The sequence below is a fragment of the Anolis carolinensis genome, chromosome 6 (genome assembly GCF_035594765.1).
Source record: "Anolis carolinensis isolate JA03-04 chromosome 6, rAnoCar3.1.pri, whole genome shotgun sequence".
NCBI classification, from domain to species: domain Eukaryota; kingdom Metazoa; phylum Chordata; class Lepidosauria; order Squamata; family Dactyloidae; genus Anolis; species Anolis carolinensis.
In genome coordinates this window covers 99,649,438-99,667,661 of record NC_085846.1, presented here as the reverse complement: position 1 = coordinate 99,667,661, position 18,224 = coordinate 99,649,438, and the positions used below count along the sequence as shown (strand labels likewise).

Here is an 18,224-nt window from a genome sequence, read left to right as displayed (position 1 = left end):
TGACACAGGCAATTATCTGGTCACCATCACAACAAAATGCCACAGCCTTTGGCTATTCCTATATTCTTGCTTCAATATTGTGTCAACCATTTAAGGATATGTACATTGTTAACTACCTAGTTTCAACAGGATTAATGAATTACCTTTTAATAAAAGTGCAGATTACTGAAATGTCAACCCAAGTGCCTTTTTACTTTTTACTCATACCCAGTTCACTTGATCGTTATATTCCTTTTATTATTGGATGGAAACCAAGTCCCATTATTCTTGTGGCATGACTCTCACACAAAATCAGACTATGCATGCATTCTGAATGAACGGCACATCAACAAAAGTCATATAAGTTCACAGTTACCAAACAATATATGAGAATGCTTTCATTTGAGAGAGCTTGATAAAAATTAAGTTTCTGTGATCAGAATCTAATGATTATATTTAAATATAGCAGTGTTTTTTTTTGGGAGGGGGGGGAGATATGATTAGGAACTACAATCCCATCAGATTTCATTCTTAGCTATGCTTGTTAACACTTGGAGGGCTACGTATTCCCAGTTCGGAACTTAGTGCCAAAGGGTTTTTGTGTGTGTCAGGAGCAACTTGAGAAACTGCAAGTCGCTTCTGGTGTGAGAGAATTGTGCATCTGCAAGGATGTTGCCCAGGGGATGCACAGATGTTTTACCATCCTGTGGGAGGCTTCTTTCATGTCCCCACATGGGAAGCTGGAGCTGACAGATGGGAGCTCACCCCGCTCCCCGGATTCAAACTCCCGACCTTTTGGTCAGCAGTCCTGCCAGCAAAAGGGTTTAACCCATTGCACCATTGGGGACTCCAAAGGTGCCAACGGTAACTTGACACCATTCGCACTATTACCAAAGAATCTGTGTAGTTTCTAAAAGTAAATGATAGATGTAGGTTGTGTTGAAATCTTCATGCTCTATAAATTTTGAAATACTATGCATATACTTGCAAATTTGGTAAATGAAGCCATGCTTAGTTGGTTCTTAGGCTAGGAATTATGTGCAGCTTAAAACAACAGTTCTGCTTTGTACCTAATCCTCAACGGTTTCAGTGGATGACTCCAGTTTTAAACAGTTTGCAAGGGAAAAAATAGCTGTTCAATCCAGAGTTGGATTACTTATGAGTTATCCCCCACCCCCCATTTTGGACAATGATTCCCACCAGCCATTATCAGCATAGCCAATTCTGGGACTTTCTAGTCCAACAGCACTTGAAGAGCAACACGACACAAACCCCAGTTTAACCTTTGGCTAATCGCCCTCATATCCCTGAATGATAATCCTTCTTTCTATATGTCTACAGCCTGCATAATTGTGTCTATCCTTCTATGCGAAATCTTCACCCATCCCTCTTATGCGACTTGCCCTTCTCTTTCCAATGTGCTGTATGTTCTCCTGAGTGGCAACGCATAAAATTTTCCAGTCACCATGACCTACTTATTCCTGCCTTGCTCTTTGCTCTGAAACAGAGTGCAAATAGAAACCTAGCCCCTTGACACCCTTGATCTGGCTTTCATAAGGCAGTCCCAAGCGTGAACAGCACACCAGCTGCACCACCACTCATTAAATGTATTAAATGTCAAATTCCTCCTGTTTTCAATTTCTTTTCATGGCATTATCCTTATTTGCACAGGTTCTTACCCTTACTTTTCATTACAGAAGCTCATTATGTGCTATGATCGTGCAATATTAGGTTAACAACTACTTCCCAACAAAGAGTCTGCTTCTAGGACAGCAATGGGGTGCTTTGAAAATCTTCCAGGCTGCCATTCTAAGTAGAAGAATCACTAAATACAAAATACTCTAATCTTAAGCACTCCTCTCTACCCAAAGCCCTGTTATGGTGAGAGAGACATTTATCAGGTTTGGTCTCTGCCACTGAAGGGCTGTACTGTATTCCCAAACACATCAATCATACATTTCCCCCATTGAAAGCAATGGGGAATTCATATAGAGCAGCCTCAGGTCATACTAGGAGTGTGGTTGAGGACTGAGATCCAGTGGATCTAGGTTCAATTCATCCCTGCCAATTGCCACACAGCCTTCTTCTATTTTTTATTTGTCCATTTACATTCTTCGTATTCTTCTTCTCTTTTTAAGATTCTTACTATGATCCGATAAGAGGGGGTTCCATGGGTCTCATTTTCCTAGAAGAGTAGACTAGATAGATAACCATCCTACACATTAGCGATTGCCAATAAATGCGAAACTCAATCTACATTATGCCAGATGATGGTGAAAGATGAACTTTGAATATGTTTTAATGGATTTTAACTGTGAATTTAATACTGTTTATATTTAATTCTGTTTTAATGTTTGCATATTTGTATATTTTAAATTGTATGCTAATGCTTTTATGTTAAACTGCTTTGAATCTCCTTCGGGAGATATAAGGCAGGGTAATAATAATAGTAATAATAATAATAATAATAATAATAATCACAATCATAACCATAATCATAATAATGGTAGGGCTTTTTGTCTCCTTTGCCACAGAGGCCCCAAACCCAATCAAGATCTTGGACATATTTGTATCAGAAGGCATGGTTCCACTGAAGAAATCTTTCCCACTTCCCATTCAAATACAAATGTGAGGAGAGGTTGATCTCGCTCTGGGATTGTTGTGGAGCAAAGGATTACACAGGCTGGCTCCACAACTCCATCCCCTTGAAATCCTGCCACTCACCCTGTCCTTTTCCCTGAGTTATTCCTTTGTTGGACCTCAGGATGACTTCTTAAATGTGGACTTGTGGCTTTGTTGTTCTGGGGGTTCTTTAGTATTGGTATGTGTGGACTAACACAGATTCAAGCTTGATAGAGAACCAGAGACAGGTATGAAAGAACAAGACAAACAAATCTATTAAACTCAATAGAAAAATATGTTAACTTTTAATATTATTTTAGCACTCAAAACCATAAGCAGTTCTCCCGTCTACCTCTAATCCAAAAATCTTTTGATGTTATGATTTTGCAATTTCTAATTTATCCCTAATAGAAGCCAATTTGATCTCTGACTCCCCCTTCTTGCAGTTACAAACTGACAAAATCCTAGCTTTGTCATGTGAAACAACATGATGATGATGATGATGATGATGATGATGATGATGATGATGATGATGATGATGATGATGATGGAGAGAAACAACTGACCAGCCAGTCTGGCCTGGAAATGCAAATAAAACTCAGCCCTAGTTTTCAGGGTGAAAAGCTCAGGAGCTGCAGACATCCTTATGCATCATTCATGATCTCCTGATTTTTTACATCCTGTCATGTTTTTTTGGGCCATGCTGTTGAGATCTAAAAACAACTCAGGCAGGAGAGAGTTGCACTGGAGTTTATTCTGCACGCAAAAGTTAAAAAGCACAATATATCCATACACAGCAGAAAAAAGCAAGCATAGATCAAAATACCCATTCAGGGGGCAAATTTTTATCATTTATTACTAGGAGAGAGATAGAAAGTACTGCTACTGTCAGCCCTCAACATTTGCAAGCTTTTGTGGATATGATTATTCATGCTCTTGGAACTGCTAGGTCTTTCAGTAAAAAATTATATAATCAACTACCTCAAGAAAGTTATGATTTTACCCAAGAGAACCCCTCTCTAGAAATCTAGGTCCCTCATTGTGATTCTAAAGTCAGACTCCAGTGGAAGTTGCCCATAGAGTCATGCTGTAGAGACTAGAAATTTTGTTGTTGAAGGCTAGAACTAGAAATTCTTGAAAGGTGTTCTATCAAGTAAAAAAAATGCATTTTTATCTGCACTTTTTCACTTTCATGGAGGTTCTATGTCGCTACCTCCAGTGAATATAGAGGGCTGGCTGTAGTAGTTGAGTCGGGATTTTTTGAAGTTTGGGTACTCTTTGGAATAGAAGCAGTTATGAGGTTCTTCATGAAATCTTGCACTGTATAAAAACCACCGTGTGTATACATACAGAAAATGCATGTTTTCTGTAGAGTATTTATTTAATTTGATCAACAGGGACACTGCAACTATATTTAGGTAAGGCAAGGATCTTAACTCAGCAGGTAGGTGGTTGCTCATTTTGTCTACTCGTAGGTAGAAGTGCCATCCATATGTTCGGTGCTAGGTAAGACATAGAGGTGCAGGCAGCCTTTACTATTCCTGGGAGTCCTCAAGAACAATTGCTATCTTAATATTTCTTAGTATTTAGTACTTTAGTATGCTTCTGATTGAAAATACTTGAGAGGGTTCAACTACATAGTAGTCTTAGCGGTCCTAATCTTCCTCGTCACTTCAGGGGAAGCTCTCACACACACACCTTCCAACTAGTTTTAGATGGGCTTAACCTGCCTCTTCCTCCCACCTGTTCCAGGACCCATGGCATAGATGCCTGAATTCAGTTAGATGCTTCTTTCACTAAATCCCTATAAGAACATAACTCCATGGATAACCTCACAAGTATTCCCTTGGCTAGAGACTGATGGGCCAGACATTACAGCTATCTGCATAATTGCTATGTCTTCATCATTTTGCACATCAATGAGAGGTTATTTTTGCTAGTACCTTTATCTTTAGGATTTTAATAGAACCCAGAGATCCACTAAGCAGAGTCACATGCAAAACGTTAACTCCTAGATAGTTAAAATTAAAGGTCTTGCTAAGCAATTTGCATTTAGTACCCCACCCAAACTAAGCCAACCACTGCTTTATACAAAAGCCAATTCTAGTGACCACAGTCTCACTTCATTCTTATAGATTCATTTAGATTTTAAAATGTATTTCTCTATTATTTCTTTCAAAGGATGAGTAAGAAATCCTTGTCAATTTACTACAGATGTTTATCTACCTTGTGCCATCTTGATGGTTTTCTTTGCAGCCTGCATTTCACTTAAAACTATGTAAGCAGCAGAGCTGGTTGTTATTGTTGTTTATCGCCTGTGAGACAACTTCAACCTATGAAAAAACCTATGAACAAAAGATCTCCAAGTCGCCCTAACCTCAATAGCCCTGCTCAGGTCTCTCAGACTCAAAACCATGGCATCTCTGATTGAGTCTATCCATCAGCAATGCAATCTTCCTCTTTCTCTATGGCCTTCTACCTTACTAAGCATTATCATCTTTTCTAGTGAGTCATCTCTTCTTATGATACAACCACAATATAATGCCTCAGTTTAGTCATCTTGGCTTCTAGGGATTTGCTCTAGGACCCATTAGTTGCCTGTTTAGCAGTCCATAGTATCTGTAGAACTCTTCTCCAGCACATCTCAAGTGAGCTGGTTTTCTTCCTGTTACTTTTTTCACTGTCCAGTTTTTACTTAGTGATGGAAAATATTATGGCATGGGCCTTCCTAACTTGTCTAGTTCCTTCATAGCTGCCCATTCAGATTTAGTCTTCTGGCTTCTTGACTGCCATCTCCACTCTGATTAATGGTTGAGTCTAGATATGGAAAATTCTCATCATCATGTCATCATCATCTACTTTATCAAAGCACACAATAGATAGATGTTCTTATAAACATATAAAGAGACAAAGAACCACTCCAACATAACCAGTCCCTGGAGACAGAGAGTTTACACCTCCAATGTGCCTTTAGCATTCAACCAACTCACCAACAACTCCCAATTTCGCTGTCTCGTCTTCATTTCCCAACTGCATTACTGTTATTTTCAAGCATGCACACCTGCTTTCTCTCTAGGGATGGAAAAACTTGCCAATTTTGCTTTTTCTAACTCTACCATTGGATTTCCTTGCAAGATTTATTCAGTTCAAAGGGGGCTTCTCTTTATCTTCCTCTGAGGCTGGGAAAGTTTGACTTGCTCAGTTCCCATGGCTGAGACTCCATTTACACTGCCATGTAATAGAATTTCAGAATGCAATTTAACTGCATTATATGGTAGTGTAGACTCATATAATCCAGTTTGATGTAGTTAAACTGCATTCCGAAACTGCATGATATGGCAGTGTAGATGGGGCCTGAGTGGGGATTTAAGCCCTGGTCTCCAGGGTCATTGTCCAGCATTCAAACTGCTTCATCACACTGGCTCTGTAGCACTTGAGTCTAAATTGATGGATTTTCACAAAGAAAATCTGTAAGGCTTGATTTCTTCGTACTATAATTAACTGTGTTTCTAATGCTTGCTGTTACTCAGGCTGTATGCAGGAGGCAATTACAGCTATTTATAGCATTCAGACCTTTCACAAGTAAAAGGTTTTTGCTTGGATTGCTTTGCTTTCCTTTGATCTTGACTGGAGTCTTCAGAGGAATACTTTTGTCGCTTGAGATATGTTGGCTTCTCTTAAGGGTGTATCTGCACTTATAACATGTTGATACCATGTTAACTGCTCTGATTCTCTTCAGTGGAATCCCAGGATTTATATTTTCATGAACTACTTAGAATTCTTTGACACTAGAGCTCACCATGGTTAAAATCTAAGAGATACATCTATCCTGTAAAATTGACACCACTTTAACTGCCATGGCTCAGTTCTATGAAATTGTAGTTTTACAAAGTCTTTCACCTTCTCTGCCAGAGTGCTGTTGCCTCACCAAACTACAGCTTCCAGCATTGAGCCATGACAGTTAAAGTGGTGTTAAAACCACATTAATTCTTCAGTGTAGAGTCAGCTTAAGTACCAGAACGAATTACAGATTCCAGAATCTGCCAAATGGAGCCATAGCAGAAGACGTTTTTGTTATTGTGAAAAGCAGATATACAGTTGCAATTGTGCAAAGTAGCTATTGCTATGTGAAGCTCCTATCAGTTTTATAGTACTACGGCTGACTCAACTGGATTATTTACTCACAACTACTTATGGTCTACCAAGACAGGAGAAAGTGGAGCTGTTGTTTATTGTTGGAATGGTTATAAGATGAGGAAAAGATAACAAAGTATGCTTAGAATAGTTTCACCACCTACACTGAATTAAATCTACAACATATTTGGGCTTTCTAGTTAGCTGAGCTATGGCCTTATTAGCGGAAGTGGAGATATAGCTGTTAATATTGGCCAGTATTTATGCTCCTTCCTTCACAGAATACCTCTTCTCATATCCTTACCGCTGGAAGCAATTGGAAGTTTTATATTCTAAATTTGCAAAATAAGCACCCAAAGGCAGAGTTAGTCCTTATGGATGATTTTAATTCTCGGATTGGTACTGGAAGCAAGATATCATCTTTAATTAACTTGGGTCAAGTAGTGTTGGACCATGATCAAAGAATAGCTACTCATAATTCAAAGGGCAGCAAAGCGAGCAGGGCTGGATTGCAACTACACAGTTAGTAGCTAGATTAAATGCAAGAGTGTTTAATGGTAGCATGGAAAGAGATTTAGATGGTAAATTCACTTATACAATGGGACCGGTCAGAGCCAATGTTGTGGATTTCACAACTACAAGGCCCTCTGGAGCAAGACAGTTTGAAATAGGAAAAAGCAAGGGAATTGTCTGACAATGGTGTTGGTGTTTTTGTGTGTAGGTCAGTTAATGGTTAGTTAATCTTGCAGATACATTGGATTCTTTGTTAAGACACATGGATTTAAGGACAACGAGGGAACATGTCATTTAGTAAGGAGGTCTTGTAACCCTGGAATGTATTCTGATATGAGAAAAAAGTGTGCTATCCTCTGAGTTCTTGGGTGCCTTTCCCCCATCAACTGTTTCTCAAACACATCATTCTGAATAATTTGATAGTGAATGTATGAGGGTTACAAGTTAGCTTCATACCTACCTCAGGAGATGGGAGTTCCATCCAGAGAGAGCTGTCCCTTGCTTTGTTTTCCCCTTCCTTTTTTTGTGATTTTTGGTTGCTGTGTGCTTCAAATTTGTTTCCAACTTATGGCACCCTGTGGGCCATAATAAAGGTTGAGAGTGTATAACTTGTGCATGGCTGGGCAAGAAATTAAACCCAGGTCTCCAGAGTCGTAGACCAATGCTCAAATGACTACATCATGGTTGCTCTCATAATTGCTCCTCACTCCAAAAAACCAGGAATTTACCAGACGGTGGAGACTGAAGATGAATTAAGGAACATCCATCTATGTCTCATTAGATGGCAATACAACACCACCATTCTCCAGAACCTCTGGAAGATACCTGAGAGATTCCAGAAGATGTGGTTGCTGTTGTGCATCCACCTATGGACCAGCCCTGGATTTTGTGGCCCTCTCTGAACCAAACTTCCCAAGTAAACCTTGTGATAGAGTTGATTCATGATAAGCCTGAAACAACTTAAAGGCACACAACAAAAATTGGGTTTTTTTAAGGATTTGGAAGAAAAAAGTAAAACCTCATCTTTCTTCCCCACCTTAACCAGACTCATTTTGAGCCTTTGTATACTTCCCCATTAGACAAGCTCCCCATTACACAAGTACAAAATAATGAGAAGCATCAGAGCTTGGAATAAATGCTTAACTTTTAAAGTAATGAGGCAACAATGTTACTTTGAAAGATAATGCTGACTCATATCATTGAAATGTTTGGTTTAATGAGAATTGCTCAGTTGCTTCTTCAAAACATTGTCTGTGGAGGCAGTCAAGAAAGTCTGGGTATTTGAGCCCTTTAAAAAAATTTAAGGTGTTATTTTTTGAAAGAAAAAGAAACAACTTGCTAACAAGAGTGCCATTATTCATTACTCATATTTTAAAAAACAGCAAATTACTTTTGTGCTAGATTTAGCAATAATGTTTCCAGGCTGTGAGATACACTTTCCTGTCTTTAGGTACTTCTTTGCATATTTGGACTGGATGGCTATTGTGGTCTCTTCTTTCTCTATAAGTCATAGTTCTGTAATTGTGTAGTTTGGAAGAGTCTACATTTCCACTTCTCGTCTAGCTGCCCTTTATTAACAGACTGGAAGTTTCATTATAATCTTCACTTCAGGCAGCAAAATGTCTTCTGCCAGCCCTGATTTACTTATGCTTTATTTTCTTGACCAGCTTGTAAAATGTACTGATATATGGCGCAATTATTCATGGTGACAGTACCATAAGATACATGATGAAAGGAAATAAGTGGCCATGTTTTTTTCTTTTCAAATTGCCATGAAGAGCTAATAACTCTGTTGGCAGCTTATAAAATAAGTGTTGGTTATGAATATTAAATTTGGAAGACTTTTTAAAATATAGTAATAATCTTCATTCCAGTGGAAAACCAAGATACTGTTAAAAAATAAATGAGATCCTGGTTTGGGGGTGGGGATTTAGGGTCCACTTGGGGTCCTTTCTGTGATATTATTCCCTTTGAAATTCATTCTAGCCAATCTCATGAGGATAGCTGATGCTCTCTATCACACCCTCTGCCCTTTAAGACTTTTTGCATGACTTTTTAATTTCCATAAATGGTGTCATTACTAACTCTTGTACCCCACCACTCGCTTCATGATTGGTTCATCTCATTTTTAATTGTACCATAATACCACTATAACAATAAGATGTACTATAACAGTAGGATGTGCTATAATATTAAGACAATACAACAGTAAACAACCAAACAAAAACAGAAATCAAGAAAGAGGGCTAAGAGAGGTTTAAGCATACTAGAAAAGTCATCTGAACCATGTGAAAACCAAGAGTAGTCTGGGACTTCTCTGCCAGAGATTTCCCTGGGAATCCTTGAGGATGAGAGGACCTGTCACACCAACACTGTGCCCAATAATGTATTGTTCATGCCAGAATATATTATGAGACATCAACACCCAAAGTGGTTTACTGAATTGATGCAGGAAAAGAGGGCATTAACAGATTATTTTCAATGACCCTACAACACAATGATGTTCAGGCAAAATTGGAACAAACAGCTCACTATGATAATAGAACAGCATGGTGTTGCAATGCCCTTGATTTCAAGACTTTCATTTTTTGTCTTTGTTTCCATTCCATTGTATGTTTAGCAAAACTGTGGACATAAAAGACCACTTTTATGGCTATACATAAATATATATATATATTGATGCATGTTTACGGAAGGGTACCACAACTTCCAACACAGCTTGACTGTGGTTTCAGCAGAGGTAACCGAGGCACCTGTCGGTTCGATCTTATGGGATTCTTTCCGGCTTGTTCTTCCTGATGACGTGGAGGGGATTCTTGGGTCTGTGAGGGCGACCACTTGTGCTCTGGATCCTTGTCCCTCTTGGCTGGTTAAACTGGCCAAAGATGGGTTGTTGGAGTGGTTTGTGGCTATAATAAATGCCTCCTTGGGTCAAGGGTCATTTCCATCCTGTTTTAAGCAAGCGGTGGTAAAACCATTACTAAAAAAGACCTCGCTAGACCCATCGGTTTGTGACAATTACAGACCAATCTCCAACCTCCCATTTTTGGGCAAGGTTCTGGAGTGGGTGGTTGCCACGCAGCTCCAGGAGTTCCTCGATGACACTGATTTTCTGGACCGCTCGCAGTCTGGCTTCAGGCCTGGGCACAGTACTGAGACGGCTTTGGTCGCCTTGGTGGATGACCTCCGCAGGGAGCTGGACAGGGGGAGTGTGACCCTGCTGGTTCTCCTGGATATCTCAGCGGCTTTCGATACCATCGACCATGGTATCCTTCTGGGGAGGCTCTCCGGGATGGGGCTCGGGGGCACGGTTCTGCTGTGGCTCCAGTCCTTCCTGGAGGGTCGTTCCCAGATGGTGAAGCTGGGGGACACCTGCTCGGACCCCTGGCCATTGACCTGTGGGGTTCCGCAGGGGTCTATTTTATCCCCCATGCTATTTAACATCTACATGAAACCGCTGGGAGAGGTCATCCGGAGTTTTGGAGGGCGTTGCCATCTCTACGCAGATGACACGCAAATCCACTATTCCTTTCCACCTGACTCCAAGGAAGCCCCTCGGGTGCTGAACCAGTGCCTGGCCGCTGTGGCGGACTGGATGAGGAGGAACAAGCTGAGGATCAATCCTGACAAGACAGAGGCCCTCCTGGTCAATCGTGCGTTGGATCGGGGTATTGGGTGGCAACCTGTGCTGGACGGGGTTGCACTCCCCCTGAAACCACAGGTCCGCAGTTTGGGCGTCCTCCTGGATTCAGCGTTGACACTTGAAGCACAGGTGTCGGCGGTGGCCGGGAGGGCTTTCGCACAACTCAAACTTGTGCGCCAACTGCGACCATACCTCGTGAAGTCTGATTTGACCACGGTGGTCCATGCCTTAGTTACCTCTAGACTGGACTACTGTAATGCGCTCTACGTGGGGCTTCCCTTGAAGGCGGCCCGGAAATTACAATTGGTCCAACGCTCGGCAGCCAGATTAATAACGGGGGCGAGTTACAGGGAGAGATCCACTCCCCTGTTTAAGGAGCTCCACTGGCTGCCATTCATTTTCCGGTCCCAATTCAAGGTGCAGACTATCATCTATAAAGCCCTAAACGGTTTGGGACCCACCTACCTCCGTGACCGTATTTCCTTTCATAAACCTGCCCGATCTTTACGATCATCCGGGGAGGCCCTTTTAGCACCACTGTCTTTATCCCAGGCCCGCCTTGTGAGTACAAGGGAGAGGGCCTTTTCTGCTGTGGCCCCCCGATTGTGGAACTCACTACCTACTGAAATTAGGCAAGCTCCCACGCTGTTAGCTTTTAGGAAAGACTTGAAAACATGGCTCTTCCGCTGTGCCTTTGGTGAGTAACTTCTGTTATTTCTGTGTTACTCCCACCCCGAACATCTATCCTCTAGATTACCCCACTTCCATATGTCCCTGCCCGCAGTGGAGTACCCCTATGTCCCTCTCACCCCAGGTTTTATCTTTGTGTTCACGTGGCCTGCCCTTGTTTTACTGTTTTTTTTTATTTCTTGATGTTGATGCATTTATTGTATTTTTAATGGTGCTATGTTATGTTGTTTTATATTTTGTTATATTGTATTGCTCTGGGCATGGCCCCATGTTAGCCGCCCCGAGTCCCCGTTGGGGAGATGGTGGCGGGGTATGAATAAAGTTTTTTTTTTATTATTATTATTATTATTATTATTATTATTATTATTATTCCCGGAACCTTTAACTCTATTTAGGTTGAAAGATTTCTACAGCTGGATTGTGTACTAGCAATTACCAACCATAATCTTATTTTGCTGCAGTGTTCAATGCCAACCAGAATTTCATAGACTCCATGCTGTGCTGGAGCCTCTTTCCCATTTAGGAGGCAGGGAAATGTGGATGAGACCTAGTACATACAGTGTAAAACATAACGAAAGCATAACACGGTGAAATGCTGAACAGGATTATCCCCTTTTAAAATGCTCTCCCTCTTTTTTCTTACCTCGGTGCTATTTAAATGGCATGTGTGAGTTCCTGAAAACCAGCCTTCATTAGAACATTGGTCAATGTCCACTTTCTGCAGGTTTATGTCCACTTTTACGACACCCCTAGAAGAAGTAAAAGAGGAAAATGGCATTAATCTGCCTACAGATATCAAGATAATTTTTCTTTCTTTGGCAAATTTTAGGAAGAAAAATAACAACCCAGAGCTCAGTCTCAACTGCATTTATAAGACAGTATGATCAGAGAAAGATCTCATTAAATTGTTCTGGTTATCAGTGCCAAAACTGGTCTTGTTATGAGTGCCAAGAACAGAAAGGATATGTTTTACCTGGCTGGTCTGGATTAATGAATTGTTACAATTGGTATTTTAAAGCTTTGTATAATTCTCAAGAGCTTCTTTACGCCCACCATCTACAGACACTAGCCCAGTCAAAGAGATGCCATTTGTCCTTTTAGTCTCTTCATTTTCTCCAGCAGGATAAGCTTCTTATTGACTCTGAGAATTTCCTGAGTCATCTTGAGATCATGTGTTGTTTTGCTAGAGCAGAAATATTCATTTCGGTTTAGTATTGGTAGGACCAAACCATGTTACAGAACAGACTGTTTCAAGCAGTTTTCACATGCCATATTATTCTATGAGATGTTGCTCATGGTTTATGCAACTGACCAGAAATTAGAATAGTTACTTTTGAAGGACTAGTTTTAGAACCGTTGTGCTTGTGAGCCAATTTGGTCAACTGGTTTGAGTGCCAGTCTAGGACTCTGGGAGAACAGTGTTCAAATCCCCACTCAGCCATGGAAATCTATTGGATGAAAATGGGCAAGTTGTACCGTCTTGGCCTGCCACTGCAAACAATATTCAGTTTGATGAACCAACAATGGTCTGACTTGGTAAAAGACAGCTTCCTATCTCACCAACTCAGATGATTTGGCTGTCAAACTCTTATATACTTTACTTACAGATTTAGAATGATGTGAAGATATACAGCCTATGGTCTGTCAACTTCTTCAAAGTGGAGATAATGTACTTGAGTGGCAGAGCCAAGATCTCTCCCCATAATGGTGCAGCACATTTTTTGAAGGCACATTTGACCCGGATTCAATGGATCACGTAAGAGCTGAGGACAGAGACCTCTGCTGACCTCCAAGAGCACTATGGCCTCTTAGAATCAACAGATTGACTTAGATGGACAAATTGTGTCATCTGTACTTGGCAGCTTTATGTAATGGTGCTCATATGCTTCCAGGGTCAGCAGAGGATGCCTTTGAAATCTTTCTGTCTCTGGTTTCATATATATATCTTAGAAACTATCACAGCCTTTGGTATGTGGGCCTTCTTCAACCTAGTACTCACCCTGCAGAGTGCAACGCCCATCAGCTCCAGCCAGCATGGCCAAAGACAATAGTAACTGAATGTACAGAAGATCTGGAAGGTTGTGCTGACTTGGACCATTTAAACACACCCCACTTCATACAATGTGAGAGCTATAGCAGTTAGAAGGTAGGTTGCTTATGTCCACTGGTCCAAGGTTGTGGTTAACCTCGAAAATACCCAGGAAATGCATACTCTTCTCTTTTTGTTGACTTCTAGAGGAGAGGCTTTTCTACTTTGTCTAAAGTCTTGTTGGTCCTATTTTAGGGTGCTTCCAGACATGACTAAAACACATGCTGAAATCGGTTCTAGTCCTCACCTCCTCCCGTAACCCTGGTATTTCTTTCATAGGGTGGCTACATGCTATCCTGATTAAAATTGGGATAGCATGAAGCCACCTTGAAGCCCCCGATTTACATCCTAAAACTTATTGAAAAGGTCTCTGGTCCCCATGGAGCCTCTCCTCATGCTCTCCTAGCACTAGAAAAAGACACCCGAGGAGATGGGAGCACAGAGGGATTTTCCTCCTCACCCCTAACATCTCCTCAGGTGTCATTTTCTTATGCCAGGATGATGCAAGAAGAGGATCCATGGGGGCCAAAGACCTTTTCAGTTTTTTAGGGGGTAAATCAGGGTCTGGGGGAAGTGGTGGGTGCCCTTCTGCACCTTCAGTTTCCAGGAGTCCAAAAATGGGGAATGGCTGTGGAGATTGACCCCTGGGAAATGTGTGATGCATCCTGGGAGTCAGTCCCCACAAACCCAGCACTTCATTAGACCTGGAACTTTAATAAAAATCCAGATTTAATGAGGTGTTTAATTAATATGAAATAAACCAGGGAAACCTTGGTTTACTCCACCTTAATTCACTATTACCAGAGGCATCTAAATGATGCCTCCAGTAAAACCGAGAAAGTTCCTGCGTTTAGGGTCTGTCTGGATGGGCCCTTAATGTGCCGGTTAGAAGAGAGTCATGAAATTCACTGAGTGACCATTGTCTCCTCTTTTTCTTTCTCTTATTCACTTCTGTCTCTCAGTCTGGCCTCAAAGGATTGTTGAAGGAAAGTGAAGCGCAGAGTCCCATATGCTGCACAGGTTTTATTGGAATAAAATTTCTTAGAATATAAATTTGATAATAAATGGAAGAATTAAGCCCTCTTTCATCATCTCCAAGTACATTTAATTTAATCAACTTTTAAAGGCTACTTCAAGCCTGTGAGAGAGGTGGCCTAGAAGAGTTTAAAATAAAATGAAAATTTGCTTACAGAGGACTCTGTTGAAATGAACACAAAGTAAATTGATGCAATGACTGGCAGACTATTACCCTACGTATTGAAATTGTGAGATTCTACACCAGGCTTCTCCATTGGAGTGAAAAGACACTGTGCTATATTTACTATTTACATGTACTATTGCCTGTATTACAGCCATTTCAGCATGACCCTATTTCGGCTTGTGTGACCTGCATCTGTCTTCTCTCTCTCCCTTTATAATAGCATATACCAACAGTAACAGCTGGGCAAAACAGATTGCTAAATATTGCTCATGTTGCAGATTCCCAGGAGAGGCATGTCTGAAGATCTAGAAAATCCCCAATCACGCATGGTATTCACCCAAGAATTACAAAATAATGTGTGTATTAAAATGAAAATGTATTTCTCTGTTATATTTGTTGGCATCTTCCTCAAATGCTAGCTTCTAAAGAACACAAAAAACAAAGTATTAACAAATTGAAGCATAAAAATACAAACATGAATGACAGGATTGTGGCAGGGATTCAGAGTGAATGGCCCTTGTGGTGTCTTCCAATTCTATAATTCTGTGCTCAAAGCCCACCTTAGAAGAACAAAGCAAATACCAATGGAAGTCAATGGGGCTACAATCCAACATACACTTCTTGATTTGAATGCAAGTGGACTTTCTTCATAGTAAATATGTATAGTACTCTTGTTAAAACATGAAAAATTGTCTTGTAACTCATTTCAAAAAAAGTAAAAGAATTGTAATAAGACCATATTTACACCATACTAAAAAGACTTGGGAGAGTAAAACATTCTAGCTTAATTCATACCCTCCAACATTTCACAGAGGAAAACTAGGACTCCATATGACCAAAAACATCAAAGCATGATCAAGATGGGGAAAGTTATTAATGTGTGAGAAGAGACTTGAGACTGTCACAGTTTGCTTTAGCCTAATGCCGCGACCCCTTAAGACAGTTCCTCATGTTGTGGTGACCCCCAATTATAAAATTATTTTCGTTGCTACTTCATAACTGTAATTTTGCTACTGTTATGAATTGTAATGTAAATATCTGATATGCAGGATGTATTTTCATTTACTGAGCCAAATTTGGCACAAATACCCAGTACGCCCAAATTTGAATACTGGTGGGGTGGGAGTGGTTGATTTTGCTATTTGGGAATTGTAGTTGCTGGGATTTACAGTTCACCTACAATCAAAGAGCATTCTGAAATCCACAAGCGATGCAATTAAACCAAACTTGGCACACAGAACTCCCATGACCAACAGAAAATACTGGAAGGGTTTGGTGGGCATTGACCTTGAGTTTGGGAATTGTAGTTCACCTACATCGAAAGAGCACTGTGGACTCAAACAATTATGGATCTGGACCAAACTTGGCATAAATACTCAAAATGCCCAAATATGAACTGGTGGAGTTTGGAGAAAATAGACTTTGACATTTGGGAGTTGTAATTGCTGGGATTTACAGTTCACCTACAATCAAAGAGCCGCATGAACCCCACCAATGATAGAATTGGGCCAAAGGACAGGCGGAGAGATCTTCAGCCTTCTCTGCCAAAGGGGTCACTTAAGGCCATCAGAAATACTCTTTTCTGATGGTCTTTGGTGACCTCTCTGAAGCCCCATCACAAACCCCCATATTGAGAAAGGCAGGATTTTACTTTTTCTCTCCTCTGCCCCTGGATGAGTTTGCATCACAGGGAGGGCAGGAGAGTGGATCCTTCTGAGATCAAGGACAAACTGGAAAACACTTAGTTTCCTTTTTAATCGGCTCTGTCTGTGCGAAAGTGAGTTTGTGTATGTGTGTTTGTGTGTGTATGTAGGCAATTGATGCCATTATAAAATCTTAGTGTACATCTGCACTGTAGAACTGACACAGTTTGACATCATTTTAACTGCCATGGCTCATGGCTATGGAATCATGGAACTTGTGGTTTGTTCAGGCAGGGGGGAACAGAAAAGAAGAAAGCAGGATCTTGCCCTTTCCGGTAAGCCCAGACAAAAACAAACTGGTGCAGCATCTCCTAGCTTGTGCTCTTCCTCATTAATACTGTAACTTCTGCCACCTTGATTGACCACATCATGATTTTATTTGGCTACACGTGTCCCAGCTGTCATCTTGTGAGATGTTGGAGGGCATGTTTCAACTTTAACAGCTGTGTGGTTTGAAGAAAGTGAAGTTATTCACAGCATGGAAATATTTGTTCATGTCTGAAGTCCAAGCTGTCATTCGGGCTGCTTGAATGATTTATTGGATGTGACTGTTAGGTTGGATTTACCCACAAAGCATTCACAACATTCTTTTGGGTGGCTCACAGATCAAAAGTCAGAAGGATAAAAAGAAATCAGCAAGAACACTTTCCTTTTAATAAAGAAAGCACCAGAAATTCATTAAAAATATATATAACAAGATTCAAACCCATCTACACTGGAGAATCAATGCAGTGTGACATCACTTTAACTATCACTGTTCAATGCTATAGAAGCATTGGAATTGTTGTTTTAAAAGGTTTTGAGCCTCCTCTGCCAAAGAGGGCTCTTGCCTCACCAAAATACAACTCCCAGGATTCCATAGCCTTGAGCCATGGTAGTTAAAGTGGTGTCAAACTGCATTAATTTTACAGTGTAGATGCACTCCAAGAGGCGTAGTGCACTCAAACAACTATACTACTCTGGCTTTCTAAGGACCCTTCCTGGCAGGCCCCAAAATGCAGGGCCTATCAGCCTTTTACCGAAGGCGTCCAAACGACACCTCTGGTAAAAGCAAATTAACTTGGGAGAAAGCAGGTAAACTCTGCTTTTCTCTGAATTAATTTGATACCCCCTTAGATCCGGGCCTTCCTTAAAGTCCCAGGTCCAATGGGGTGTTGGGGCTGTGGGGATTGACTACTGGGTACTCCTGGGGGTAAGTCTCCACAGCCATCTCGCACTTTTGAGCTCCCAGAGCTCAAAGGTGCAAAATGGTATCCACCTCCTCCTCTAAAGCAATGAAAACTTACAGGTCCATCCTCTGAAACATAGCCTAAGGAACTTGCTATCCATTGATGGTGCCCCATCCAGGTCTTAGTTAGTGGCATTTAAATTTTCATGCTTAAATTATGGTTATTTTTGTCCCAACCTTTCTGCCTTGAGACCTACCCACCACTGAAATATGACCAGGAATGATATGTTTTGAGCAGAGGTTTTGTGCCTGAAAAATTACTTCTTTGGACTATAGCTCCCAGCACACCGGAGATCCTTCCTGGGGATTTTGGGAGATGTTGTCTAAAAAAATACCTTTTCCAAGCTCTTATTTGGAGCAGCAAAATATTTTAGAGTGGAGAGATACAACTAACTGGGGCCCCGTCTTCCATATAATCCAGT

General features: G+C 40.9%; 1 protein-coding gene across 2 annotated transcripts in view; it reads right to left on the bottom strand.

Moving 5' to 3' along the window:
• The window catches only part of gpr158 (G protein-coupled receptor 158), a 134,433-nt gene that overhangs the window by 99,877 nt on the left and 16,332 nt on the right, over nt 1–18,224 (bottom strand). For both annotated transcript variants that reach the window (XM_062958234.1, XM_003222060.4), the window contains exon 2: nt 12,225–12,330. In XM_062958234.1, the coding sequence (XP_062814304.1) occupies nt 12,225–12,330 (106 nt within the window). The remainder of the gene's footprint in view (nt 1–12,224; nt 12,331–18,224) is intronic.